Here is a 25,937-nt window from a genome sequence, read left to right on the forward strand (position 1 = left end):
TCTCCATTGCAGAAAACACTGAGGCGCTTCAGAATGTCGGTGAAATACCCGAGTTTACGGCAACACTTTACGAGAGTCTTTTTCTGGGGTTTCCCAATATTGACTTGGCACCTGTCATACAAAAAGTTCAAGAAAAACGGTATGAGAGCATCTCAGAAAGCGAGCTTCGTCTATTGGAGCACTACGAAGAAAGTAAACAAAGTATTAACTTGTCGGCACCTTCGACCATCACTCCCTCCCTGAACAAAACGGAGAAGAGTGAAGAGAAAGAAGTTGAGAAGCAAGGGGCATTAGGGGAACGCTTCTCCAAAGATACCAATTTCTTGGATACAAAAACTCTTCCTTGCAAGATGTCACTGACGGAGGCGATGATGGATCGGGCGTTTTCTCCTTCCAACAGGTTTTTACATGCGGTTGCTCGCTGCGACCCCGCGTTGCGCTCATCGCTTGAGGTTATGGAAAGAATTAAGCGGCATGCGCTGCTTGACCCGGTGTTTCAGGCTGCAGTAGAAGAGGCACATGCGTGGGAGGAGACGTCTATACAGAAACATCTCCAAAAGGGCGGTGTCAGTGCAAAAGGCGAGACGCGCAAGCAACGTCGACTGCGGCGTGCCGAGGGCGGTGTCACCCCGATTCTTGGCGGTCCGCTTGCCAAACCGCAACATGCGGCTGACATCCCATACTATTACGGTAATATCCGCAGTTTTGTGCCACCGCAAGGGCGGTACAACATGCCAGCGCCCCGTTTGTCGCGGGAGGAGGCTGCCCAATTGCGTAACCGAGAGCGCAAGCAGAAGAAATCACGAATGCGTTACAGCCAGTAACAACCGTAGCTTCTGCAGTAAAAAAAAAAAAAAAGAATGAATAAGCGAATCTGTGAAAGAAACTCCGAAAGGTATATGGAATTTGCGGTTATCCTGAGTGACACACACACACGCGCATTACTCAATTCTACTTTACTCGGAGTTGTGTCTCTTTTTTTCCTCTCTCTTTTTTCTTGTTTTTTTTTTTTTTTTCTTTTGAGGGGGAGAACTGCGGGGCGTTTTAGACCTTATTGAAGGACCAAAAACAGCGCCGTCATCTCTGCTTTCACTGTGGTGTTACACATTAAGGAGCTAGGTTTACTTAACGCCACATAGATATCTATTATATTTATTTATACGCTTGGTCAAGAAGAGAGGTATGACCTCTAAAAAGGCTGCCAAAGAAAAGGATGAATACACTCCCCAAGAACGTTTGACAGCAGCCGCGCTTGAATATAAGAAGCTTGAGGGACACAATCAATCCAGTATTGAACGAATGTACGGTGCGCTGTCTTCCCCATTTAGGGTTTCCAACAAGCCCTGTGAGGTTCCTCGTGCGGCAGTTTTGCGGTGTTTTGAAGAAATTCTGGGGAAAACAAACAACGGTGAGAATGGCAGCACTGATAACCTTGCTGAAACCACAGTCGTTGGTCGCAGTATCAGTGGCGGCAATAATGCTGATGGAAGGGTTTTATTATCGTCAGACTCACGGTTTCCATCGGTGCATCGCTGCTATGATGCAGTTTTGCAGTATGAGTCATGCGTAGTAGAGAAGACACTTGCGCAGCATCACAGCCTTCTTGCAGGATTTGAAGCCCGTCAATTGCAAGAGGCTGAATCGGCCAATGAAGTGCCGAAAGCTGTCGCGAGTGGTGCATGAGTATGTGTGCCTGTGTGAGAGAAAAATGGTGAAGAAGAGATGGAAGGGGATACTTGAGGAGGAGACACGATCAACAAATTGGATTGATTGATCCTGGGGCCAACATTTCCTCAAAAGAGAAGGAATGAAGAGGAACGAGAGGAGTCCTAATGTGCGATGTCTCTAACTTTTTATTTTAATTTATTTTTATTTTTTTGTCTTTTCTCCTTTTTTCTCCTTTTTTTTTTTTTTTTTTTGTTCTGATTATTAGCTTTACCCTTCGCCATTTCCCCGGAATGGCACCCAGAAAGAAGAATGCACCAAAGAAGGAGTTGACCGCAGAAGATATGCGGCGTCTTGGGATGTCGGAGGAAGATATCACCCGCATTTTGGCCGAGCGCGGCAAGTCAGCCGAGGAGCGACGGCAAGAACAAGAAGCCGCTGAGGCGCGACGCCGCGAGACGGAACAGCGCCAAAAGCGTATGAAGGAGCTGGAGAAACAGAAGGAGGAACTTGTGCGTCTGGAAGGAGGCCCACGTGTTGCCATTCGTGACGAGGAGGATACGGAGTGGGAGCAGCTGGAAGAGACACTGACGGTGGAAAAGAAACGGCGGCTGCGGGAGTGTGCAGAGAAGATGGTGCAGCAACGCTTTGCAGAGGCGCGTCGCAAGCGCGAAGCGGAAGCAGCGGCGTATCAAGAGACTCTCGGCCACCTCACACCGGAGGAGCGGGAGGCCTTCGTCGCAGCGCAGATCGCGGCGGAACACGCCCGCTCCGAGGCAGAGATGCAGGCGAAGGAACAGCAGCAAAAACGTGAGGAGCGACGACTTGCACGGGAGCGGGCGGCACGGAGGGCGCAGCGACAGCGACGAAGACAGGACGGAGAAGAGGACGTGGATGAAGAAGATGCGGATGATATTGCCACGTTTGGCGGTGGCGCGAAGGCTTCTTACGAACGAATAAAATCAATCGATGAACTTTCTGCCGACCTTCATGACAAATACGACTAATCGATACAGAGATAAAGTGTGTGGGTGCACGCATATACCCGCGGAACGGCAGCAGCTGGCGAGAGAGAGAGAGAGAGAGAGAGAGAGAGAGGGAGAGAGAACAGGAGAGAATGCGAAAGCGCAAATGAATGAGAAGGGGAAGAAGAGAGGGAGGAACAGAAGCCGGCAATGATGGTCATGATGATAATATTAATAAACAAAAAAAAAAAAAAAAGAAACGAAGGGAAGTTCTCATTGGTTTAACGCGTGAAGAGAGCTGAGATGAGTTTACTAATAGGTCACCGCTGCTTCATTTGAAAGAGAGACCGGGTTACACACACACACACACAGAATATCTCTCTCTCACCTTGTTTGTGTGTTTATGTGCGTACTCCCTTGTTTATGCCTATTTTTTCTCCTTTCTCTCCTTTTCAATTCATGTTTTTGTTTTTGTTGTTGGTTCTTGCGGGTGCATGCTCCCACCGCACATTGCTGCCTTTTATTTTTATCTCTTTCCCCTGCCAGTCTGTCTGTGATTACGGGAGTGGCCTCGCTTGCGAGAACGCACATCCCAGTCTGAGACTTGGCGGAAAATTTGTTTTTCTTTGTAATTTTAAGGGGAAAATAACAAAAATATAAAATATTCAAGAGAGAGAGAAGAAAAAAAAAAAAAAAAAAAAGAAGGAAATATAAACTATATTTGGGTGGAGACAAAGACAAAAAGCAACTAGGAATAGGACTTTTGGTGTATATCAATTTAATTCTAGAGCAAAAAGTACATACGTGTGGACACAGAGGAAGGAAGGGAGGGGGGAAGAATAAATTAAGGAAGGGAAAAAAAAAGGTGTTTAAAAAAGGGAAGAACAACGTACAATATAGTGAAGAGAAGCCCATGGAGGGCGTCAGTACGCCTTCTTCCAGTGACGGCAGCAGTGGCTGTGGTAACACGGCCACCGCCGCTGCCGAGGCATCCGCGACGGATGGTAATCCGGGCGGGAGATGCGTGTGGCGAAATCCTCGTAAGAGTGGACGTGCGGGCAGCGATGTTCCGCCTCCCGCGATTCACCGCATCTCCCAGCCCCTGGCAATACACACTGCAGGGCCCAAATGTGGGGTCTCCAACCTGATCCACGGCGATACGAGACATTCACTCCATGTTGCATCGTCTCTGGATATGCACCCGCATGGCGTGTGTGGGCTTCCAATGCCGATTCTGGACGTCGTGTTTAATTTCCTTCCTGTGGATGACTTACGCACGGTGCTTGGCGTGTGTCGGTATTTTTACCACGCCGTCAGCGAGTCGGACCGAACTGCATGGAAAGCCGCCTGCTTCTCCATGTGGCGTGGCAAGCAGGGTTTTGCGCGTGTGATGAAGACGTGGGCGGCGACAGAGGAGGCACATCGGCGGGAGGAACTTGAAATCATCGCCATGCAGCAGCAAATGTTGATTGGGACACACATGAACGACAGCACCGCCACAACCACCACCACCGGCAGCACCGGCAGCAACAACAATAACAATAACAACAAAATTGCGACAGTAACACATGAATGGGTGATGTTTCAATTAGGAGAAACCGAAAGAGACGAGGGGGATAAACATCATCAGGAACGGCACTCGCAAGAGCATCAACAACTGTTCATGCCATCATATTGGACTGGGCGTGGCGGGAAGAGCGGGCCCGCCTCGCTCGCCACAACACCAAGTGATATTGACAGTGTTTTCATAGGGGCAAGAAGTGCGCCGCAACAACTGTGGGATCGAGTTTCACTTCGGAGTACACCGACATACGATGCGATCATGAGCACGGTAAACTCGCCCCATCTACGAGCGTCGTTGATATCCCCATTGCGGCGCAGCGTCTCGTCTATATCATCCGTTGAGAGTGGGACCGATCAAATGTCCAGGACAAAGAAGAAACTGTACTGGTGGCAAATGGCACCCGAGCGGCGCCAACAGCATTTGTATTGCATGCAGCAAAAACTCCACCGACGGCGATTAAGGTTGGAGCTGCAAAATCAGCGTCGGCAGCGTCATGAGGATTCCTGCGACCTGCTGCTTGACGAGGATGAGGAAGAGACGGACACAAGTCGTGCCTTTTTGACAGAACGCATCACTGCTCATCAGAAGAAAGTTTTGATGGGTACTTTCAATTCGCCCCAAAGCCATGAGAGCGGCAGCAGTAACAGCGACCAACCATCGCTTTTCTCGCTTCCTTCCGCACTTGCGGTGACGGCGACAGCGAGAGGATTGCACTGCACAGGGAAATCGCGAGGAGGGGTTCTGTTGACGGCGAACACCGATCAACAGAGATTGACTTATGCCACTGAAGAGGCAAAAGAAGGGAAAAAAGAAGGTTCTGAGGAGGATGCAGATGTCTCGGATGACGGGCTTGGCGATTGCGACAACGAGAGCGAGGCCGATGGGAAGCATGACAGCAATCCATATCAGGAGTTTGAGGAGGAGATGGCCCTAACACACTCTCTAAGCGTGCTGCAGCATGCCCAACAAAAGGCGATGCGTCTCATTTCAGAGGGGAATAAGAGGAGGCAGGAAGGGAACGAAGTTGACAACGACGAGGAAGACATGCAATTACCGGTTTCGTGGAAATTTGCATACTACATGTCACTTCGTGACGCGCGACGCCAGAAGATTACGATGCAAGAGCTCATAGAAGACAAATGGTATGTGTGCTTCCGCGCCACGGGAAAAACACATCCTGCGACGTTTACGGCAAAACGTACCTTAATCATCCATTCTGCCCTGAACAGCTCAAACAACACGAACATGAATATTCAGGCCGGTGGGGATGTGGAAAATGACGTTGCAATGCCTCCTCTCTTATATCACCTACTGAAGGGTGGTTCCGAACTTGTGGTACACAACTTTCCCCCGCTGAAGGTGTACCGTCGGTCAGCTTTGACATCGGCTACTGCTTTTAATAAAGGGGGTGTTGCTCATGGCAGCATGACAACTAACGTTTCTGTTCCTGCTGTCCCAACGTGGCGTTCAGTCGCCGGTAATAATTCCAGAAATCAAGCGGCGGCAGAACGTGCGTTCATTGCCGAGCCGGATGCCTCGCTACGCCGCCTCAGGGCCCAGGAGGAAAAACAAATACCTCCAGGTGGAGAGGATGAGGAAGAAATCTATACAGAAGCCGTGTTTAGGCCGGCAGAAGACGAAACTCCTGGCACGGACTGGGGGTGGGTAATACAAAACTACTTTGTAAAGATATTCTCCGTGGACACACATATCCCAGTGTATATTCAGCGACTGCGGCGCACATGTGCGCCGCGGCCCCCCTGATGGTGGCTACACACACTATCCTGATTTTGGGTCAGTGCCCATGTGCGGCTGAGAGTAGGTTCTGGCTTGTATGCAACTGTTTTAGGTGTTTCTTCTTTTATTATTATTGTTTTACACGGGTGGAATGCCAGGGGAGGAGGAGGTGGGGGGGAAAGATGTTTATTGCTCTTGTTGATACTTTGTCGCAAAGTTCCTTTCTTCGTTTTTTTTTTTTTTTTTTTTTTAGGATTTCTTTGAGTTTGAACTGTTTTCATTTATTTATTAGGAGCTTGTGAAGAGAATGGTCGTGGGAGAGCCGGCTAAATTAATTAATGAATGAATGTACATCCTGATAAATGAGTGCATTATTTATGATAATTTCTACCGTATGAATCTTTTGGGAAGAACGCGACTTTGTAGGGGCAGGGAGCCGATAGAGGCCAGATAATATTTGTTTTTATTTTGCCATCCCACCCACCCCCTTTTGATTCCCACCACGCGGCGGGGTCTTGTGGTTGGAGAGCCCCAAAGTCTGCCACTTCGTAAGTAATAAATACTTCAAATCCTAAGTAAGGACAAAGGACCATGCTAGCGGTCCACAGAATTCTATATATAATTGAATGAAAAGAAAATATTGAAAAAATTAAATAAATAACCCCCTTTTTTTTTTTTTTTTTTTTTTTGACTTGTTTGGTTTAAATAGATAATTTCAGGATCTGGCCAGCTGCCCGGAAGATTATTCTTTTTTTTTTTTTTTTTTTGTTTTCTGTTTCTTTTTTACTGCGCAAAAACCTTTTATTTTTGTACTGTTGGCAGTACGGCGACTGAATTCTTCTATTTATTCAATCCTTTGTACCTCTTGTCTGTTCTTTTATGCACATGCAAGCACGACCTTATTCATTTCCGAGGCCGTTTGGTTGTATTCTTCTTTCTTTGTTGCTCCTCCTCCCATCCCTCTTGCTTTCTGCCCTCTCCCTCTTGCAAACTGCCGAATTCTGATTTTATTTCTGCTGTTTTTTGAGCGTTAATGTTTTTTTTCTGTTCTTTTTTTTTGTGTGTGTGTGCGTGTGTGTGCGTGTTTGTTTCTGTGAGATTTCATGTGGCCATCTAGTGGAATAATAATTTTAAAAAAGAATTTACGGGAGTGTGAGTGAGTCATGGCGATGCAGCAGGTTGGGGATGGTGCGTATATATATATATGTGTGTGTAAATAAAGTCGTACAGCATGAGAAGAAGATTGAAGGGATGGGGGGAAAACGAACAAAACAGAAAGTTTTCAGCAGCATCTTACTTGTGCATATGTATGTAAAAACATATGTGTACGTCTGTGTCTCTTTTATGAGGGGGAGAGAGGTAGGTGGGTGGGGTGTGGGGTGTGAGGTATTGTTATGTCTTTGAAAGAAGCGGAAGGAGAAATTAAACGAACGCCCCTCTTCTTTACTTTTTTTTTCTTTTTTTTTTTCAAAATAATAATTAATTAATAAAAAGATAAAAAAAGAAAAGTGAGTGAGAGAGAGTAATAGAAGTACAGCAAAGCAAACAGCCCTTTTTTATTGTACTTATGTGTCTGTCTGTCTGTCTGTCTGTGTGTGTCTGTGTGTCCATTTCCTTTGGTTGGTGTATATTTGTTGTGGTTGCATGACTGATATTCATTTCCGTGAAAGTCAATTTCAGTTTTTCTTTGTTGCTTTTCTCTTCCCTCCTTTTTTTCTTTTTTTTTTTTTTCTTTTGTTGCGATGCGACAAGTTGTCATTGCCGGCCGCTAGGGAAGAAGTGAGTGATTGTTTGAGTGAGTGTGCGTGTGTGCTTTTATGCACGACTTTGGGCGGACGGAGCGGCAAACGGAAGCCGGGGAAGATTTGAAGCACCTACAAGAACCATTGGCCACGTCGGCATCTGTGATGCCAACAAATGCCTCCTTTACTGCTGTGGGTGGTGGTAGTTCCACTTCTCCCACACCGTGTCTCATGAGGCAATTTCTGCATTTTTTAGGGGACTGTTACAATCACATTGACGCCCCACTGGATTCTGCGCTTCAACAGAGCGTGGAACTCGCACGGTTTGTTGAATCTGCCCAGTGCCAAAATTTTCTCCCACGGCAGCAGCAACAAGTACGATGGGGGCTCTGGGAGTTGCTGCGGGATGAGAAGGCAAGAGAGGTGAGTCTCTTGGAAATGGAGAAACAGGTACGCCTGTATGGAGGGTCAACACGACTGGGAAGAAAACGGGAATTTGGTTCCTATGTGAATTCAAGCCGAGAGGCGTTAGGGAACGCTGTAGGAAGTAGCGGGGGTTTTGGTCAGGGTGGTGTGGTGAATGTGGTTTTTGGCTCAGCGTGGCATGAATTGAACGAGGTGGATGAAGACGCTCTTCTTGAGACGCTACGGGCTCGTGGGCGGTATCATGCACGTCTCCCACGGCACGCCAGTCATTGCCAGCGACGCATTGGTTGCAGAAAGAACTCCTCCTCCTCACATTCGTCATCGGCATCCCAGTTGACGTCCTCCCTTCCACCTCGCCTAAATGACTCTCGTTTTATGACCGTCATGGGAGTTATGAAGAACAACACGCCACAGACGGAATCGTCGAGTGGCTCCAATACTTTTGCTGAAGCGACTATGACGGAGTCCGACGACCCGTGCGTCGTTCTTGGCACCGTGGAGACCCTCACACCTGGATGCTCCCTTTGCATCGCGCAAGGCCTCATTCAAGGCTGTTGGGTGAGTTTGCATCTCTTGCAGTTAGTGAATGTGGTGAGCACTGCCCATCTCTGCGCCGCTCCACTACTCGTGCCGAACGAAGCCTTGTCCACATCACCACAAGAAGCTCTATGCGTCGGGTACCATGTTGCGCAGCAACAATTAAAAGTGGCTGTGGGGTTTCTTTTTTCTGTTTCTGCTTCAACGTCTGCATCCATACAGTCGACATCTGCTACACAGCGAGAGCAAACAAAAAAATTTACGGTAGATGATGAAAAGAAACATCATGCTGAAGTTGTAAGGGTTATGGAGTTGCTGGCAAGGCAGGGTCTTGACGTCTGTGTCCATCTTCTGGCGGCACTACGGCTTCTGGAACCAGAAAACGCGTATGTAGTCCTCCTGCACGCCGCTGTACTATCCTTTTGTGACCGAAACGGTGTTCGCAAAGCCAAGCAGCTTTTGCGTAGCTTTATAGCATCATCCCCAGCATTTTCCGAGAGAAAAACAATGGAGAAAGGAGATTTTGATATGTATGATATGTGGCTTCAATTTGAAGCTGCATTAGGGGAGGAAGATGTTATGAGGTCAGACAGCGAACGGATAATGTTGTTGCTGGAGCAAGTGGTGACGGGTATTCTCTTTTCAGTATTTCTTGAGCTGCTGGAGATGAAGGAACGGCCACTAGTGATCATGCGTATTCCATATGCAAGCGGGGACGACACAATAGCAAAAAAAACGGTGGAATCGTCAATTGCGATGTGCCTTCGGGCTCGTGACGTCCTTGACAAAATTGTGCAGCCGCGGCTATTCAAGTTGTGCGACGCCGCTGATGGCGCTATTGGCACCCGTGCACGCCAATCGCAGTCACTCTGTTGGCTACTGCGCGGAACTCTATGTCACATTCTTAATGCGCTTTCTCTAGCGCCTGGAACGGCTTCTATGTTTTCTCACACGTACGCTGCGGATGAAGCGTTGGCGTGTACACGTGAAGCAGTGAAGCGAAGTGATGCGGCACGGGAATTTGTGGGTCACCCACTTGCTCCCGCGTGGGTAGAACAAATGCTCAGTGGGCCTAATAAGGGAGAAGGAAGGGGAGAGGCAACGCATGGAGGGAAAAAAGCACCTTTCCTTCATGCGGAGGAAATCGGTGGGGATACCTTTTACGAGTGGCGGCTGCGCGTGGAAGGGGACGCTGGTGCAGCTAACACGAAGAAGGAAGCGAATGGAAGTTGCAGTGATTATGCTCAGAGTGCGGATGATGCTGATAATAATGATGATAATGATAATGGTGGCGTTGACGTGCTCCCAGCGCATGAGCGTGTAACCGATGTCGCTCTTCTGCCGCCGCCGGCAATGCGGCTGTGGTTTGTACTGGCGCAGACACTCTTCCGGAGCACCTCGGCGGACCTCGTCATTGCTCGCTCTCGTGACAGCGATGGTGCCGAAAAGAGAGATGGGGACACTTGCAGGGAGAGCTTGGAGGCTTCCGCAGTGCCCTCTATGTGCCAAACCAGCGTCGCCTTGGCGAGTTCCGCGGGGGACGTCGCATCACCTGCCCCGCAGCACAAAAAAATGAAGTCCAAGAAGGGCCTCGCGGCACAGCGGGCGGTCATGGCAGAGCGGGAAAACGTCAGGAAGGTAATGGAGGCACGTCGTCTCACGGAGCAGTCGCCACTCGGTTTTTGGTGGCGCTGGCAGGAGGCGATGACGCATTACTGCCTGTTATCTGTGAAAACAGACACGACGCAAACATCGTTGTTGAGGCGTTATCGTCACCTGTTGACTTCCGTCGCCGGGGAAGGAGCCACGCTGACGACCTTCATGCGTGCCCTCGCGATAACATACCCAATTTTACACAGCGAGAGCTGGACGTTTGTGGCGACCCATTTTTTCCCCTACTCATTGCTGCCATCCAAGCAGACGCCGATGCGGGAGGAGGGAAGCAAACATGCCGAGCCTTCACTGGACATCGTTGACGTGAGGCTGCGGGAGGCGTGGCAGCGCTACGAACTTCAGTGTGTGCAGCCCGCCATTGCAGCAACGACGGTGCCGACAGACGAAGAAAACACACGTCACACCACAACCTCGTCTGCGGTGCAACCAAACGACGATCGCCCCTTTCAGCAGCGGACCAAACAAGAAGTTTCAGTTAAAGCGGCGACTCTGCCGCGTCCTACGAGGGACATGGCACAGCTGACGAATGCGATTGCCAAACCAACGTCTTTGCAAACGTCATCGCTGTCGCAGCTCAAAACAACTGAGGAACCACGGCGGAAGTCCTTCCCGCGGCAACGACAACAGCGAAGGCTTTAGGAATGGCTTTTACACTTTGCCGCAAGAAGCAGCAGAAAGAAAACAAAACAAAACAAAAAAAAAGGGATCGTGAAGGGGGAAGCAACTAGCATGTAGAAATGGGGAGAAGCAAAAAAGTGAAGAAAACAACATAGGAACACACACAGAGAGAGAAAGAAAGAGAGAGAGAGAGAGATAAATTGGCAAAGAAATCCTTTTTAAATGACTTTTGTTGGTGTTATTCTTATTTATTGATTGATGTGTCTTTTACTTTTTTTTTTTTCCATCCCACTCACCTCTATTTTTGCGCTCTTTTATTTGTTAACTTGCATTGTTACCATTTAGTGAATACATTTACATATGTATATATGTAAATATTAAAATATATGCTCACAGTTATGTATTTATTTGTGTATGGTGAGGTTGACAACCTCTTCAAGTTATACAAATACACTGACACGTATACACATGTAATATATATATATATATATATATATTGCGGAAGCATGGACGAGAGGGTAAATGCACATGTTCTTTGCGTCTTCTTCACCGACATGTCAGTTTCCTGTCCCTCTTTTGTCTTCCGTGTATGTATCTAAATTTGCGAGAAAGAGCCAATGAAGGGAGGTGAGCAATGACTCACATGTAGAAGTTTGCATTGGGGGGGGACTGATCCTCACACCTATTCGTGCATATACATTTAAACATACATATAAAGAGGACACACAAACACTAATAATAATAATAATAATAGTTAGAGAAGCAAAAATACAAGCATTTCTACGACAAAGACAGATTTTGGGTATCGACTTTGCATAAGACTTGCGGTGAGCTGGGAGGATATACGCAGACTAACCCCCACCATCTGGAGTGTATCACGACACAGGAGGTTGCGCCAAACGATTGTAAAAATGGGCTGAAAAGAGATTTCTGCGGACCCTTGTGCGCATAAAAACCCTCGGGCTGCCTTCTTGGAGAACTTTAATGACAGCGAGTCGGGGGGAATATTTCTTAAGATTCACAGGACTTCAATGGAAACGTGACACCAGGGAAGCACTGCAAACAGAGGCGCGGCACTATTCCCTTCCCCCGTGAATCGCCCGATTATTATTATTTTTGTCGTTGTTGTTGTTGAGAGTGTTTTTTTGAATTGTGTATTATTATTATTATTATTATTATTATTTGCGTTGTTGGATGTGTGGCCGCTGTGGGGGAGGACTGTTTTTTGTTTCTTTTTCACGTCGTTTTGGGATCCTTTTCTGCACCGGCATCTTTGTATTCCTGTCGAACTGTTGCGCTTTCTTTCCCGTCCATTTTGGGGGCAGCTGCGGGTGGGTTTTACATGCCATGGAGTTGTGTGCCGTGCTGTCCGGTGTTTCATTGTTGCCTGTTCTTTCTGCGTGCACGCGTCTCCCATGCTCATGACAACAACCCTCATGCAAACGCCACTCCTCCTTTTCCACGCTGCTGATGTGTGTGTGTGTTCTTCTCATCCTCCTCTCTTTGCCCCTCCCTAGACTGTGTGTGCAGCCGTGATGACGATGACTGGCCGTGTGCTGCTGGTGTGTGCCCTCTGCGTGCTGTGGTGCGGTGTCTGCGGTGGTGGACGAGCTGAAACACCTCCTCCAGATTCTCCGGATAATACGTCCGACGGGAACACTCAAAACGAAGAAGGGACCGTCGTTGGCGCTGGAGGAGGTGACCAAAACGATCAACAGGCAGCGCCACAAGCAGCAGCACCAACGACGTCAGGATTACCGGCAGCGGCACCGAGCCCGTCACCGGCACCACAATCCGGAAGAGAAGCATCAGAAAAGGCAAGTACAACCACGGACAACGAGGATCAAAACAAAGAAGATAAAAAGAATGAAGAACAAAAGGAGGAGAAAAAAAAGGAAGAAGAAGAGGAAGAAGAGGAAGTGGAAAAGGAAGTGGAAGAGAATGATACGAAGGAAGAGAATGATACGAAGGAAGAGAATGAAGAGGAGACAAAGAAAGAAGAGCCTGTTACCGGCACCACAGAGGGGATCTCAGCAGGCGGTCAAGAGCAGCCAAGTTTATCTTCTGGTGCGGAGGGAGCATCGAATGAAACAAATCCCAACAGCACACCAACAACTGGAGACGATGACCCCGCAGCTGATGTTTCAGGGACAGCAGAGGGAAAACAAGATGAAAATAAAGAATCCAATGCGAAAGAAACACCAGTGACGGCCACAGCCATGAAAACTACGACGGCGACGACTGGCGACAGTGACGGCAGCACCGCGGTCTCCCACACCACCTCCCCTCTTTTGCTTCTTCTTGTTGTTGCTTGTGCGGCTGCTGCTGCGGTGGTGGCCGCGTGAGAGTGAGGGAGAGAGAGCCGTGCACCGCCCGCACACACACTCGTCTTTCACTATTGCTGTGTGTGTCCCCTTGCATGGACTCTCGCCCTCACCTCACCCCACGAAGCACACACATAATGTGCCCATTGTATATATGCATGCACACCCATGCAGGCTCGTTGGTGCTCTCTTTTGCGCCACACGCACCGCTGCCGTCCTGCCTGGCTGCATGGGCGGAGCACCGTAACTGTTTCTGTTTTGTTTTTATTGCATTGAGTGGGCGACTTTTTTCTCTCCCTATTGGGCTTTACGGGAGCAATGAGAGTGTGTGCGCTGGTCGTCCCACGCTTCGGCTTTTTCATTTTGTTTTTTTGAATCTTTATTTGTGTTGTTGTTTTGTGGGCATATTCCCATTAACCTTAATTTTTTGTGTGGTGACGCCTGCACATTTCTTTTTGTATTTGATTGTTTTTTCATTGTTTTTTGATGTTGGTGCTTTGTTTTAATAATTTTTTTTCTTCTAATGGTTGGAGCTGTACACCGTCACGAGTGACGTATTCCCCTTTTGTTTTCATTTGTTGCCCACACGCGGTGCCGGCCTCACTGCTGTGTTTCCCACGGAGTGCACAAAGGAGGACTGGAGGAACAGGCCACATGCCGCATGACGTGTGAAGGGTGTTGTGTGGGCTCGTGGAACAGCAAGATCTGTTTTTTAGTTTCCATTTTTTGTGCGGGCAAAATGTATGCACACGGCTGTCATGTGCTTCTAGGCACAAGAAATAAAAGTCCTGCCTGAACAATTATTTAATTTTGTGGGTTCTGCATGAATCACCCCTTTTTTTCTTTTTTCTTTTGGGTATCTCGCTGCGGCTTGTTTCCGTTTGTGCTGTGCTCACCGTCGCTTTGTGTTGCCGTGTCCCGTTGAGTGTCGCTCTGCTGGCTGTGCTGCTGACATGCCTCCATTTCTCTTTCTTCCCTGCTAGAGGCACCGATGGTCCGCGACGACGATTGTTTGTGCTCCCCATTGCGATGGCACGAGGGTGACTGGGCGCCCTGCCCCGGCCTGCTGAGTGCACTCGGAGGGGAGCGGATGGTGTGCGCCGTGCCTCACTGTGGTTGTGGAACACTAATCCGCCACAACCTGCTGTGAGGCGCCATGCCAATTTGTAAGGGCAGAGGGAAGTGAAGGAGTGTGCTCTGTTCTTGGATGCGCTCCGTCCCTTTTTCCCTGCGGTTGTGTGTGTGCGGTGCGCATGGATCTTTCTTGCAGTGCGACGTGGATGGCGTTGCTGCTGCGTGTGCATTTGTGCATGTGTTGTGCGGCGGACTTCTCTTTCTCTCCCATGGCACCGCCCTTGTGTGTGGGCGATTGGAGGGAGCGGGGAGGTGCGAGGAACTGAGCGTGGGTGGCTGCCAACTGCGCCCCGCGCATTGGGGTCTTCCACACACACGTGGCTCCCCTCGGCAGCCTATTGCAGCACCAGGCCGTGGATTGAGAGGATGGGAGTGTCTGCTCCAACCACAAGGACAACGAGATGCGGTGCATGACGGTGGGGCTGATCCGCGTGTTGTTGCAGCGCATGGGGCACGTGCGCGAGTACGCGTTGGGTGTTGCGCTCATGATTGGGGAAGAGTGGCGGCACGACATTGTGGCGCTGTGTGTGTTGTGCGTGGCGGTGGCATGGCGGCAATTGTGAGGGACGTGGCGGACACGGAGCTGCTGGACTGGGAGGAGGTGGCGTACGTTGCGGCGCAGCGGGAGCGCATGACGGCTGCGTGCGGTGGGAGGGCCCGACGATCCCGAGGCCTGTGCTGGAGGGGCGCGTGCTGGAGTGAGCGTGGCGTGCCTGTGAGGGCCTGACGAGAAGGAATAACGGTTGTAGTGACTGTGGGGTGTGAGGAACGGTGTACGGCGAGGATTAATTCTTTGGTTGTTGTTTTTTGATTGTTGTTGAACCACGCCCACCCAGTTGTTGTTGTGGTGCGTGACTCTCATTGCTGGATGGGACGGTGCGTGGCTGTGTGACATGTCTCTCTTTGCTTTCACTCTGCGTTGACGTGTTGTTAGTTTGTGCTGAAGGCTACACGCAATTGACAGCAGTGATGATGATGATGACTGGCCGTGTGCTGCTGGTGTGTGCCCTCTGCGTGCTGTGGTGCGGTGCGGTGTTTGGACACGCGATGGACGATTACTGCAGTGAGGGTGGAGGGAACGGTTTGAGGCACACGAGTAATGGTGGAGATGACGGCGTGCCTCTAAAGGCGGACTGCGGGTTGTTGTCCACTCGAATGGGATTAATAAAGGCGGTTGAAGCTGCGGAAGCTGGACAAGGATTGAGTGTTACACTCCCACCGGGTGAGCCGAAAGAAACATCGCTTGATAATAATCAGGGAGGAGGAGCGCCTGGTTTAGGTGGAAATGATGTCGGTGTCGGAGATCAACCAGCAGCAGCAGCAGCACCGACGATTGGAGGATCAGGTACAGAAGAACAGGATAGGGGATTAGAAGTGGTGGATACAAATGATGGAAACGTAGCAGGAGATAAGAAGGATCACGAGGACGTTAGTGAAGCTGATTCCCAACAACAAACAGCTGATCAATTGTCTTCTTCTTCATCCGGCAGCTCTGGCACTGAGGGTGTCAAAGAACCCGCTTTGAAGGAAAATTCCGAAAGTAAAGAAACCTCCGATAGCCGGTCGCAAGAAGAAGAAGATATTCGCAGTGAATCTGACGGTCGTGAAGGAGAGGCGGAAGAACTGGTGAAAAACGAAGAAGAACCAAAAAACGACAAAATGGGTCATAAGTCACCAACGGAGACACCTGGAGGTCCAACCAATAAGGCAGAATTACAAACAGCAACAACGCAAGTGAATGGGGATTCCAGCCCTGAGACTTTAGGGGACGTGCAACAGCCAGAAGAAGTCCAAGGCGAAAAGGACTCAAACAACAATTCACAAACAAGAAGCGCTGCCACCATCGCAGCCAATCAACAGAATGAGCCATCTGCCGACCATGGAGAATCAGGGCCACCTTCACCCACGGCAAACGGTGATGCCGCCAATAATGATTCTGACAAGAGCACTGAAGACGGCATCCCGAACAGTGATCCAGCAGCTGATGTTGCAGGGGTAGCAGAAGAAAAACAAAACGAAAATAAAGAATCCAATCCGAAAGAAACACCAGTCGAAGCCACAGCCATGAAAACTACAACGGCGACGACTGGCGACAGTGACGGCAGCACCGCTGTCTCGCACGCCACCTCCCCTCTTTTGCTTCTTCTTCTTGTTGCGTGTGCGGCTGCTGCTGCGGTGGTGACCGCGTGAGAGTGAGGGAGAGAGAGCCGTGCACCGCCCGCACACACTCTCGTCCTTCTCTCACTCTCTGTGTGTGTTCCCTTGCATGGACTCTCGCCCTCACCTCACCCCACGAGGCACACACATAATGTGCCCATTGTATATATGCATGCACACCCATGCATGCCCGTTGGTGCTCTCTTTTGCGCCACACGCACCGCTGCCGTCCTGCCTGGCTGCATGGGCGGAGCACCGTAACTGTTTTTTTTATTGCTTTTGGTGGTCGACCTCTCTCTCTCTCCCTGTGTGTGTGTTTTGCTTTGCGGGAGCAATGAGAGTTTGTGTGCGCTGGTCGTCCCACGCCTCGGCATTTTTCTTTCTCTTTTGTTTTGAATCTTTGCTTCTGTTGTGTTGTGGTTGGGTGCTCTCATTTTAATTTTATTGATTGGTTTTCTTCTTGAACTGCAGATGGCTGAATATTCTTTTTTGTATTCACCTGTTCTTTGTTTCTTCCCATGCAATCGGTCCTTGTTGCTTCAGCAAGCCACGAAAAATTTGCCTAACACCCACATCAATGGCTTACTTGCTCTACACCCCAAAGTAGTTTGAGACGCTGGTGCTGCTGCATGTGATGATGTTTGTGGTGTGATTGCCAGCGGGTGCTTTGTTATCACTTTGACGTACCCTCGATCCTTGGCTATGTGATGCGTGCCGACAGCGCAAGTTTGATTTGAGTCGTTGTGAGGGACGTGCCCTTTTGGAGCATTGGGTGAGCTGCCGACGTACACCGTCATTGGGAGGGATGGATGGGCGCCCATCCGCATCAAAGTATCCGTGAGGGACCTGGATGATACCAGGAAGTATTACATCTCAGAGCGGTACTAAGCAATGAATTCATCGAATGACAATTGCGAGTGTGAAGGTGACGTTGTATCCTCTGCGCACGGCATCATTCTCGAGAATGAAGTTGTCACTGCTGCTTTCAAACTGCATGCGGATCGTCTGCTCGTGCAGCCACTGGAGGATCCTTTGATTGTGCCCCCATTTGCCACGGGCAGCGTTTGCATTCGGTTTACGGTGCGTGCTGGGCATTGTTCCACTGGTGTTGCCAATGCTGACATGTTACCGGTGTGTGGCAGCGCGCTGTAGGAAGTGGTGCACTCGACGACTGCCGCGATGCCTGCGAGGGAGCACCACGACTGCGACGACATTGATGGCATCGAGCTGCAGGATGGCGATGGGGACGGGAGGACGCTGGAGTCGCACCGGTTGCAGCGCCACGCGAAGGATGGGTGGATGGCACCGATTGGTTGTGCGGGCTGCTGCACGGAGCTGACGCTGGCCGCATCGGCTGACCTGGGCTGCATGAGGGTGAAGTGGGATATGGCGGAGCCGATGCGTTGGTGGAGGAATTCGAACTGTGCACTGCTGCAGAGGAAGTGCTCCGCACTGCAAATGAGTGAATATCCCCAGATGTTCTGAAAAGCGGGAGTTCCTGCCAGACGCTGCACGTCGGATTGGTATTGAAGTGGTTGGTGTGTAGACGGAGTATCCATGAAGGGTCAGCAAAGCGCCCGATGGACAGTTGCCCCATCAGTGGTCCCGCACTTTATGAGAGGGATGCTGCCGCTGTTATTTGGAGGGGAGAATATTTGTCTGCGGTGCCCGGGGACAAGTCCTCTTCGTGGTGTCTGGACACGCTTCCCACCAACACGACAGATGCGAGGGACCCGGAAGAAACATACACCTCCGTGCTGTCATGCATGCGGCATTGCGGTGCCTCCTCATGCAGGTGCATCTGAGAGTGACTGAAGAGGGTAACGCCCGTTGTGCCCCATGCACGGACGGGGCGACGATTACGTGGGTTGCTCCACCCTACGATGAGGGAAACGTTATTTTCCGTGACCACGCGCAGGTGTGCACGATATCCGTCACCAGCGGCAGGCTGCTTCCAATGGTTCCGTGGGGTGGCAATGTGAGAGAGGGTGTGGGGCAGGACGGTCCCACCGGCATATACTGAACAAGTTTTGCTACTGGCATCCGTCCCCGTTGCGGAGAGCATTGGGACCGGCCGTGGCACACCACCGAAGGATGTAGACACGGCTGCTCCCCAGAAGCATCCGTCGCCAGAGGAGAAGGAAGTCACCCCCGATGAAACGACGGCAACGGTGTGCTCTTGCCCAGCGACACCGTGGGTGCGCCGCAGGAGGCGGAGAAGAAGAGCGATCTTCCGGACATCGACGATGTGGCCGCCGATGGTGTGACGTCTGTTGCCAGACAATCAGTATGAGTTGAGGCCGCCAGCGACAAGGCCGGTGGCGGTGCCGCAGCCACGGGACCCAAGGGCCCTGATGCCGCTTATGCCGCGCAGGGCGCCGTGGACCCTCCGCCGAGGGAGGATGAAGCGGCGGTGGGGTGCCAACACTCAGCAGCGGGTGCAAGAGAGAAAGGCCCATATCAATTGGCATGTTCCTATCAGTATATATATATACGCTCTGCTTGTCTGTATAATTTGTACCAAGGACATGCTGTATGCACTTTTCCTTTTTTGAGTTGGTCGCTAATGTGTCGGCACCACGCGTGTTTTTAATGGGTTTGGGAACAACAAATTGTTTGACTTCTTCTGAAGGATACTGTGGGGTGTTTGTGTGCGTGTGCGAGGGATCTGTGTGGTTTTTACTTTTTTATTTTTATTTATCTGCTTTGGCATTGTGTAATGATATTTCCCTTCTCGACTATTTGTGTTCTGAGGTGTTGCTAGGGCACCGGGAGTGGATGCCTGTGGACGCACACCGTGGATTATGCGCTACATTGGTGGGAGGGCAGACTGACATAACTGGCGGGATTCAGTAAGGCGCTTTTCTGCCCACGGACCCTGCAGCCGCAGCAGCCTGAGTGGCGCTTTGCATATGGACGTGTGGATTGTTTCTCTCTTGCGAGGCTTTTTTACTGCTTTTTATTTTCTGCTCGGGTACCGTGCACGTGGCAGCAGCGGCGCCATCAAAAGGGCTGTGTGTGTGGAGAGTCCTTGATTGAGTGCCTGTCTTACTTCTCTGTTCCGTCGATCGATTGTACCGTGTGCAGGCCAAGCGGTTGACATGACGTGCTGCCGTCGGCGGGTTCCACGTGAGACGATGTTGTGTCGCGTGCTTTGTTGCGGGTGTGTGGTTTCAGCAACAGTCGTTGGGCGGTTGACTGTTGGGTCGTTGGGGGCGGCGTGGCTGTTCGTGCGGTGGAGCCGCGGGAAGGAAGAAGGCAGCGGAGCGACGGACTCACGAGGAGTTCGGTAGCGTGCAGCCATGAAGATTGGCGACAGGGAACTCACTGCCGCTGTGAGTTGCCGTGTGTGGTGTTTGTTTCTGTTATTATTTGTTGCGTTGTTGGATGTGGCCGCTGTGGGGGAAGACTGTTGTTTTTTGTTTCTTTTTTCACGCCGTTTTGGGATCCTTTTCTGCACCGGCATCACTGTGTTCTTGCCGTACTGTTGCGCTTTCTTTCCCGTCCATTTTGGGGCAGCTGTGGGTGGGTTTTACATGCCATGGAGTTGTGTGCCGTGCTGTCCGGTGTTTCATTGTTGCCTGTTCTTCCTGCGTGCACGCGTCTCCCATGCTCATGGCAACAACCCTCATGCAAACGCCACTCCTCCTTTTCCACGCTGCTGATGTGTGTGTGTGTGTTCTTCTCATCCTCCTTTCTTTGCCCCTCCCTAGACTGTGTGTGCAGCCGTGATGACGATGACTGGCCGTGTGCTGCTGGTGTGTGCCCTCTGCGTGCTGTGGTGCGGTGCCGGCGGTGGTGGACGAGCTGAAACAACTTCTCCGGCTTCTCCGGCTTCTCCGGGTAATACGTCCGACGGGAACACTCAAAACGAAGGAGAGACCACAGGTGTCGCAGGAGAAGTTGTCCAAAACGGTAAACCGGCAGCGCCACAAGCACCAGCACCAACGACGTCAGGATTACCGGCAGCGCCAGCGAGCCCGTCACCGGCACCACAATCCGGAGGAGAAGCGTCAGAAACGGCAAGTGCAACGACGGACAACAAGGGTCAAAATACAGAAGGTAAAAAGAAGGAAGAAAAAAAGGAGGAAGAGGAAGACAAAGAGGAAAAAGAAGAAAACAAAGAAGAGAAAGAGGAAGACAAAGAGGAGAAAAAAAACGAAGAAGAGAGAGAACCTGTTACCGGCACCACGGAGGGGATCTCAGCAGGCGGTCAAGAGCAGCCAAGTTTATCTTCTGGTGCGGAGGGAGCATCGAAGATAACAAATCCCAACAGCACACAAACAACTGGGGACGATGATCCAGCAGCTGATGTTGCAGGGACAGCGGAAGGAAAACAAAATGAAAATAAAGAACCCAATCCGAAAGAAACACCAGTGACGGCCACAGCTATGAAAACTACAACGGCGACGACTGGCGACAGTGACGGCAGCACCGCGGTCTCCCACACCACCTCCCCTCTTTTGCTTCTTCTTGTTGTTGCGTGTGCGGCTTCTGCTGCGGTGGTGGCCGCGTGAGAGTGAGGGAGAGAGAGCCGTGCACCGCCCGCACACACACTCGTCCTTCACTCACTCTCTGTGTGTGTCCCTTGCATGGACTCTCGCCCTCACCTCACCCCACGAAGCACACACATAATGTGCCCATTGTATATATGCATGCACACCCATGCAGGCCCGTTGGTGCTCTCTTCTGCACGACACGCACCGCTGCCGTCCTGCCTGGCTGCATGGGCGGAGCACCGTAACTGTTTTGTTTTTATTGCTTTTAGTGGGCGATCTCTCTCTCTCTCCCTGTGTGTGTGTGTTTTGCTTTACGGGAGCAATGAGAGTGTGTGCGCTGGTCGTTCCACGCTTTGTCTTTTTGTTTTTGTTTTTTCCGTTGTTTTACTTGTGTTTTGTTTGAGTGCACCCATTCCGCGGGCTGCCTGTGTGTGTGATGATATGAGTAATTTGCGTGTGTGCTATCCGCTTCTCTGTTGTTGCCTTTTTTTGACTCTCTTGTGTTGCACATCTGCTCTGCAAGTATAGGCGCTGACAAACACACAAACACATGCACACGCTGTGGAGCGGCGTGAATGATGAGAACGCGCACACGCACAAGATTTTGGCTGCGGCGGCCCTTTTGAGGAGGGATGACGGAAGACTGCGATTTTATTTTTTGCCGTGCTGCGAGCGTGATTTTCTTGGCGTGCTGCCCGTGGGCGGCGCGGCATTGAGGGAGCCTGGGAGATATGCGTATGGATTCTCTCCTGGCAGCTGCACGTGCCGACGTGTTCCTCCCGCTGTTCGTACAGCGACGGAGGATTCTCCGGCTGTGCGGGGCGATGTGCGATGGAGGGTGTGGGAAGAGACAACAGTAAAACGACTGGCGATGGCGCGTTGGTGTTGCGAAGGGCAGTTGTGTACCCTTCTGCATCTCGCTGATTGTTTTGTGTGTCGGCGTAGCTCGGAGAGTGCTGACGCGTGGCAGAAGCGCCAGCCGTGGCTCCTGCTGGTGGCAACAGTCGTTGTGTGTTCTCTTTGCACTGTTCTTCCTTCTCGCTCCGTGTGTCTGTGCGCGCGAGTTGTCGTCGTTGTTGGGAGTGAATGCGGTGCGGATGATGATGCCGCTCAGTGTGGATGGGTGACGGTGTGTTTCACTTCTTTTTCCTCTTTTTTCTAAACCACTCACACACAAAGGAAAGAAGTTAATACCAAGCGCTAATCGCTACTGTGAAATTCGAAGGCACTGAAAGGACCAACAGCACACACACCGCCCACACATATTTATATACTCTCACGTGTTGCTGCAGTGAAGGCACCCCGCACACACAACCGTCGCCGCGTGACCGGATCCAGCGGAAGGAGGAGGGAAGGAAGAGAGAGTGAGCGGCGGATGCCCAACATGTCCCGGCATCTCTTCTACTCTGCGGTGCCCCTTTTTATTCTTCTTGCGATGTTGTGCTGCAACAGTGTTGGGGCTGTGGCTGCTGAAGGATCAGAGTGACGTCAGGGCTCTTCATCGGGGAAATGTTTCGTTTGGAGAGATGTGAAAGATGGAGAGAAAAAAGTGAGTCCTCTCCATGCTCCCAGTCTTGTTGAGATGAATGGTGAAGTGTTTGCCGTTGCCGAGGCGTGGTGCGAGAAGGATAGCGTCATTTTTCCTTGCATTGCTTCACAATTCATGAAGTTGGATGACAAAAACCCAAAAGCCCTGGAAGCAGCTGAGGTGAAGAAGGAGGTGCTGGAGGAATGTCCAACCGATGGATGGAATTGCGCCTCCAAAACAGAGGATAAGGATGATTCCCAGGGCGGGACGAGAGTACATGTGAGCCGTCCAACAACAGTTGTGAAGGGAAATGATATTTGCATGCTTGCTGGAGTCTACATGGGTAAAGGTCTCTCTAATTGTCAGGTAGGTGTGGCTGGCGTGGCTCAGTGGGGACTTTTGCTGGTGAAAGGAAACGTCAGTGGTGTGGATGAAAGTACCAAAAGAATTTATTGGAATGATACTATCAGTATTTTGTGCAATGTTATCGGTGAAAACGATGACACTTTGACAGGACACATTGGCGGTGGCGGATCGGGTGTTAAGATGGAGGACGGTACGCTTGTGTTCGCAATGGAGGCCGTGAAGGAGAATAAGGTTAATGGCACTGCGGAGGGTGGAAGGAATAACAATGTTTCGCTGCTCATATACTCCTCGGATGCTGCAAATTGGACGCTGTCGAAGGGGATGTCTGACGATGGCTGCAGTGATCCCTCCGTCGTGGGGTGGAAGGACAAAAAACTCATGATGATGACTGCGTGTGATGATGGCCGCCGCAGGGTGTACGAGATCGGTGACAAGGGGAGTCGTGGACGGAGGCCCTCGGGACACTCTCGCGCGTGTGGGGCAACAACCGTAAGCTACATGAGAAGGGCGTTAGAAGCGGGTTCATCACAGCGACGATTGAGAACAGGGACGTGATGCTTGTTACTCTGCCGGTGTGTTCCGAGAAGCTTGAGAAGGGAGGCGCTCAAAAGGGTGAACTCCATCTTTGGCTGACGGACAATACGCACATTGTTGATATTGGGCCGGTACCCGGGGAAGGGGACGATGCTGCCGCCAGCTCCCTGTTGTACAAAAGTGGTAAAAGTGGTGAAACCAATAATAATGAGGAGTTGATTGCACTGTACGAGAAGAAGGGCGATGAGGGCAAACCATCACCTGGTATGGTCTCTGTGCGTCTGAGTGAGCAGCTGAAGCGGATGAAGGAGGTGGTGGCGACCTGGAATAAAGTGGACCAAAGCGTTTCCCAGCTGTGCCCCTCAAGTGCTGAGAAGGACCGTTCAACTGAAAATGACTACAACGGTGTTAAGATCACGGATGGGCTGGTTGGCTTTTTGTCCGGCAACTTCTCTGGTAACACATGGAGGGACGAGTACCTCGGGGTGAACGCCACGGTAAATAATAATGAAGGGGCTGCGAAGGCAACATTGCATGCTGGCGGAGTGACGTTCAAAGGAGCGTGGGCGGAGTGGCCTTTTGGCAGTCAGGGGGAGAATCAGCTGTACCACTTCGCGAACTACAACTTCACTCTTGTGGCGACGGTGTCCATCCACAAGGTCCCGACGAAGGAGGATACTCCCATTCCTTTGATGGGTGTGAAGACGAATGACGCAGAGAATCCAGTACTTCTGGGACTGTCGTACAACAAAGAAAAGAAGTGGAAATTGTTGCAGGGTGGCGGAAAGACCGAGGAGCTCAGCGGCACTTGGGAGACAGATGCAAAGTACCAGGTGGCGATTGTGCTACAGAACGGCAAACAGGGCTCGATCTACGTTAATGGTAAACTTGTGTGTAAGGATGCGCAATGTGAATTGAAAAATACGGATATTAATGTGGTCTCCCACTTCTGCATTGGAGGGGATGGAGACAAAACAGGGAGCAAAGAAGACGTGTCTGTGACTGTGACGAACGTCCTACTGTACAACCGCCCGTTGGATGGCAATGAGATTAATGCGCTTAACGCAAACAAAGCTTCTATTCCGAAGAATGTGGCTGCGCGTACCTCTTCACCCGTGGTGTCTCGCCGGAAGTGCTCTGCTGAACATTTGGCGGCGGGAGCAACGGATGGCGTTGCCGCTCGTGACAGTGGGGCACATGGTGATGGCGGCACTGTGTTTGGCTACGAGGTGCTGCCATCGCTTGTTCTTCTGTTGGGACTGTGGGGGTTTGCGGCTCTGTGAGGAGTGACTGGCTGCCGCGTGGGACACTGCGACCTTCCCTGCACAGAATTACTGTCCTCCCGGAAACGAAATATTCCCCGGATAACATTTTTTTGTTCGTAATTTTTAAACCCTTTTTTTTGTGTGCCTTTTTTTTTAATTTGAATTTTGTGTGCTGCCACCGTGCGTGATTGTTGATGTCGGGGCCGTACCGCATGTACCGCTGCCATCCAGCTGTGCCTCTTGTTGTGTGTGTGAGTCCCCTTGCATGGACTCTCGCCCTCACCTCACCCCACGAGGCACACACATAATGTGCCCATTTTGTATACGCATGCATATCCATGCAGGCCCGTTGGTGCTCTCTTTTGCGCCACACGCACCGCTGCCGTCCTGCCTGACTGCATGGGCGGAGCACCGTAACTGTTTCTGTTTTTTGTTTCCATTGCATTGAGTGGGCGACCTCTCTCTCTCTCTCCCTGTGTGTGTGTTTTGCTTTACGGGAGCAATGAGAGTGTGTGCGCTGGTCGTCCCACGCTTCGGCTTTTTTTCCTTTTTTTATTGTTTTACTTGTGTTTTGTTTGAGTGCACCCATTCCGCGGGCTGCGTGTGTGTGTGTGTGTGTGTGTGTGTTATGATATGAGTAATTTGCGTGTGTGCTATCCGCTTCTCTCTCTGCCGTTGCTTTCTTCTGACTCTCTTGTGCGGCACAGCTACTCTGGATGTATAGACGCTGCCAAACACACAATCACAAGCAAATGCACACACGCCATGCTGCACACAGGTGAGCAGCCCCTGCACTGCTAGAGGAGCTTTCGGCGCACTTTGGAATGTCGCAGCGGGCACCATTGGACTCGGTGTGTTGGCGCCTGTGGCTGCCGTTGTCGACGTTCCGATCCGCTTTGTTGGAAGTGCCGGCGTGGTCGTGGGGTGGCGGGAGAGCAGCGGCGGACACGGTGACCTCTACGCAGTGAGCTCACAGTAACTTCCTCGGCCAGTGGCAGTGCGGATGGAACTGTCATAATGATCGCACCGCCGGCACGCTTGTTGTCGAGTTCCCCGAAAGGAGAGCAGTGAAAGAAGGTCTGTCCGCATGACTCTTTGCATCTCCGCCTCAGGGCTGCGCATCACAATTGGGGTTGCCGTGCGGTTATGCAACAGGGTATGATCTGCTGGGAGAGCGCGCTGTGCGATGCTCCCGCACCTGG

General features: G+C 50.9%; 8 protein-coding genes and 3 pseudogenes across 8 annotated transcripts, besides 36 other annotated features; all 11 read left to right on the forward strand.

The window, feature by feature from the left end:
• Nucleotides 1-824, forward strand: Tc00.1047053508539.10 (hypothetical protein, conserved; the record flags this gene model as incomplete). Its single annotated transcript, XM_808998.1, has 1 exon — nucleotides 1-824. A coding segment is annotated over one exon (824 nt), but the record flags the coding sequence as incomplete, so codon positions are not given.
• Nucleotides 1-11,679: a sequence feature (heterozygous, Esmeraldo-like haplotype).
• Nucleotides 976-1,021: a sequence feature (T-rich).
• On the forward strand, nucleotides 1,183-1,683 carry Tc00.1047053508539.20 (hypothetical protein, conserved; the record flags this gene model as incomplete). The annotated part of the gene is made up of 1 exon (XM_808999.1): nucleotides 1,183-1,683. The coding sequence occupies one exon, from the start codon at nucleotides 1,183-1,185 to the stop codon at nucleotides 1,681-1,683; it is 501 nt and encodes a 166-aa protein (XP_814092.1).
• Nucleotides 1,851-1,919: a sequence feature (T-rich).
• Nucleotides 1,959-2,672, forward strand: Tc00.1047053508539.30 (hypothetical protein, conserved; the record flags this gene model as incomplete). The annotated part of the gene is made up of 1 exon (XM_809000.1): nucleotides 1,959-2,672. The coding sequence occupies one exon, from the start codon at nucleotides 1,959-1,961 to the stop codon at nucleotides 2,670-2,672; it is 714 nt and encodes a 237-aa protein (XP_814093.1).
• Nucleotides 2,733-2,772: a microsatellite.
• Nucleotides 2,856-2,886: a sequence feature (AT_rich).
• Nucleotides 3,309-3,339: a microsatellite.
• Nucleotides 3,447-3,496: a sequence feature (GA-rich).
• Nucleotides 3,544-5,958, forward strand: Tc00.1047053508539.40 (hypothetical protein, conserved; the record flags this gene model as incomplete). Its single annotated transcript, XM_809001.1, has 1 exon — nucleotides 3,544-5,958. The coding sequence occupies one exon, from the start codon at nucleotides 3,544-3,546 to the stop codon at nucleotides 5,956-5,958; it is 2,415 nt and encodes an 804-aa protein (XP_814094.1).
• Nucleotides 4,155-4,181: a microsatellite.
• Nucleotides 6,161-6,182: a microsatellite.
• Nucleotides 6,222-6,678: a mobile genetic element.
• Nucleotides 6,598-6,620: a microsatellite.
• Nucleotides 6,677-6,716: a microsatellite.
• Nucleotides 6,990-7,020: a microsatellite.
• Nucleotides 7,368-7,399: a sequence feature (T-rich).
• Nucleotides 7,401-7,434: a sequence feature (AT_rich).
• Nucleotides 7,502-7,528: a microsatellite.
• Nucleotides 7,612-7,667: a sequence feature (T-rich).
• Tc00.1047053508539.50 (hypothetical protein, conserved) lies at nucleotides 7,749-10,949 on the forward strand (the record flags this gene model as incomplete). The annotated part of the gene is made up of 1 exon (XM_809002.1): nucleotides 7,749-10,949. The coding sequence occupies one exon, from the start codon at nucleotides 7,749-7,751 to the stop codon at nucleotides 10,947-10,949; it is 3,201 nt and encodes a 1,066-aa protein (XP_814095.1).
• Nucleotides 9,891-9,936: a microsatellite.
• Nucleotides 10,985-11,012: a microsatellite.
• Nucleotides 11,094-11,124: a microsatellite.
• Nucleotides 11,390-11,425: a microsatellite.
• Nucleotides 11,662-11,681: a microsatellite.
• Nucleotides 11,680-12,212: a sequence feature (haploid, Esmeraldo-like haplotype).
• Nucleotides 12,084-12,111: a microsatellite.
• Nucleotides 12,213-15,258: a sequence feature (areas not merged during assembly with more than two copies in the genome that could not be assigned to a particular haplotype).
• Tc00.1047053508539.60 (mucin-associated surface protein (MASP), putative) lies at nucleotides 12,464-13,273 on the forward strand (the record flags this gene model as incomplete). Its single annotated transcript, XM_809003.1, has 1 exon — nucleotides 12,464-13,273. The coding sequence occupies one exon, from the start codon at nucleotides 12,464-12,466 to the stop codon at nucleotides 13,271-13,273; it is 810 nt and encodes a 269-aa protein (XP_814096.1).
• Nucleotides 12,788-12,867: a sequence feature (GA-rich).
• Tc00.1047053508539.71 lies at nucleotides 14,460-15,113 on the forward strand (annotated as a pseudogene).
• Nucleotides 15,259-15,593: a sequence feature (heterozygous, Esmeraldo-like haplotype).
• Nucleotides 15,356-16,576, forward strand: Tc00.1047053508539.80 (mucin-associated surface protein (MASP), putative; the record flags this gene model as incomplete). Its single annotated transcript, XM_809004.1, has 1 exon — nucleotides 15,356-16,576. The coding sequence occupies one exon, from the start codon at nucleotides 15,356-15,358 to the stop codon at nucleotides 16,574-16,576; it is 1,221 nt and encodes a 406-aa protein (XP_814097.1).
• Nucleotides 15,594-16,122: a sequence feature (areas merged during assembly that could not be assigned to a particular haplotype. This can correspond to areas where the two haplotypes were merged or to regions with more than two copies in the genome that were merged during assembly.).
• Nucleotides 16,123-18,624: a sequence feature (areas not merged during assembly with more than two copies in the genome that could not be assigned to a particular haplotype).
• Tc00.1047053508539.95 lies at nucleotides 17,658-18,089 on the forward strand (annotated as a pseudogene).
• Nucleotides 18,625-19,421: a sequence feature (haploid, Esmeraldo-like haplotype).
• Nucleotides 19,422-20,143: a sequence feature (areas not merged during assembly with more than two copies in the genome that could not be assigned to a particular haplotype).
• Nucleotides 20,144-21,098: a sequence feature (heterozygous, Esmeraldo-like haplotype).
• On the forward strand, nucleotides 20,275-21,060 carry Tc00.1047053508539.110 (mucin-associated surface protein (MASP), putative; the record flags this gene model as incomplete). Its single annotated transcript, XM_809005.1, has 1 exon — nucleotides 20,275-21,060. The coding sequence occupies one exon, from the start codon at nucleotides 20,275-20,277 to the stop codon at nucleotides 21,058-21,060; it is 786 nt and encodes a 261-aa protein (XP_814098.1).
• Nucleotides 20,601-20,718: a sequence feature (GA-rich).
• Nucleotides 21,099-21,181: a sequence feature (haploid, Esmeraldo-like haplotype).
• Nucleotides 21,182-25,937: part of a sequence feature (areas not merged during assembly with more than two copies in the genome that could not be assigned to a particular haplotype) that runs on past the window's edge.
• Tc00.1047053508539.130 lies at nucleotides 22,418-24,753 on the forward strand (annotated as a pseudogene).
• Nucleotides 25,334-25,362: a microsatellite.

Source organism: Trypanosoma cruzi, genomic scaffold, assembly GCF_000209065.1.
Source record: "Trypanosoma cruzi strain CL Brener 1047053516901 genomic scaffold, whole genome shotgun sequence".
NCBI classification, from domain to species: Eukaryota; Euglenozoa; class Kinetoplastea; order Trypanosomatida; family Trypanosomatidae; genus Trypanosoma; species Trypanosoma cruzi.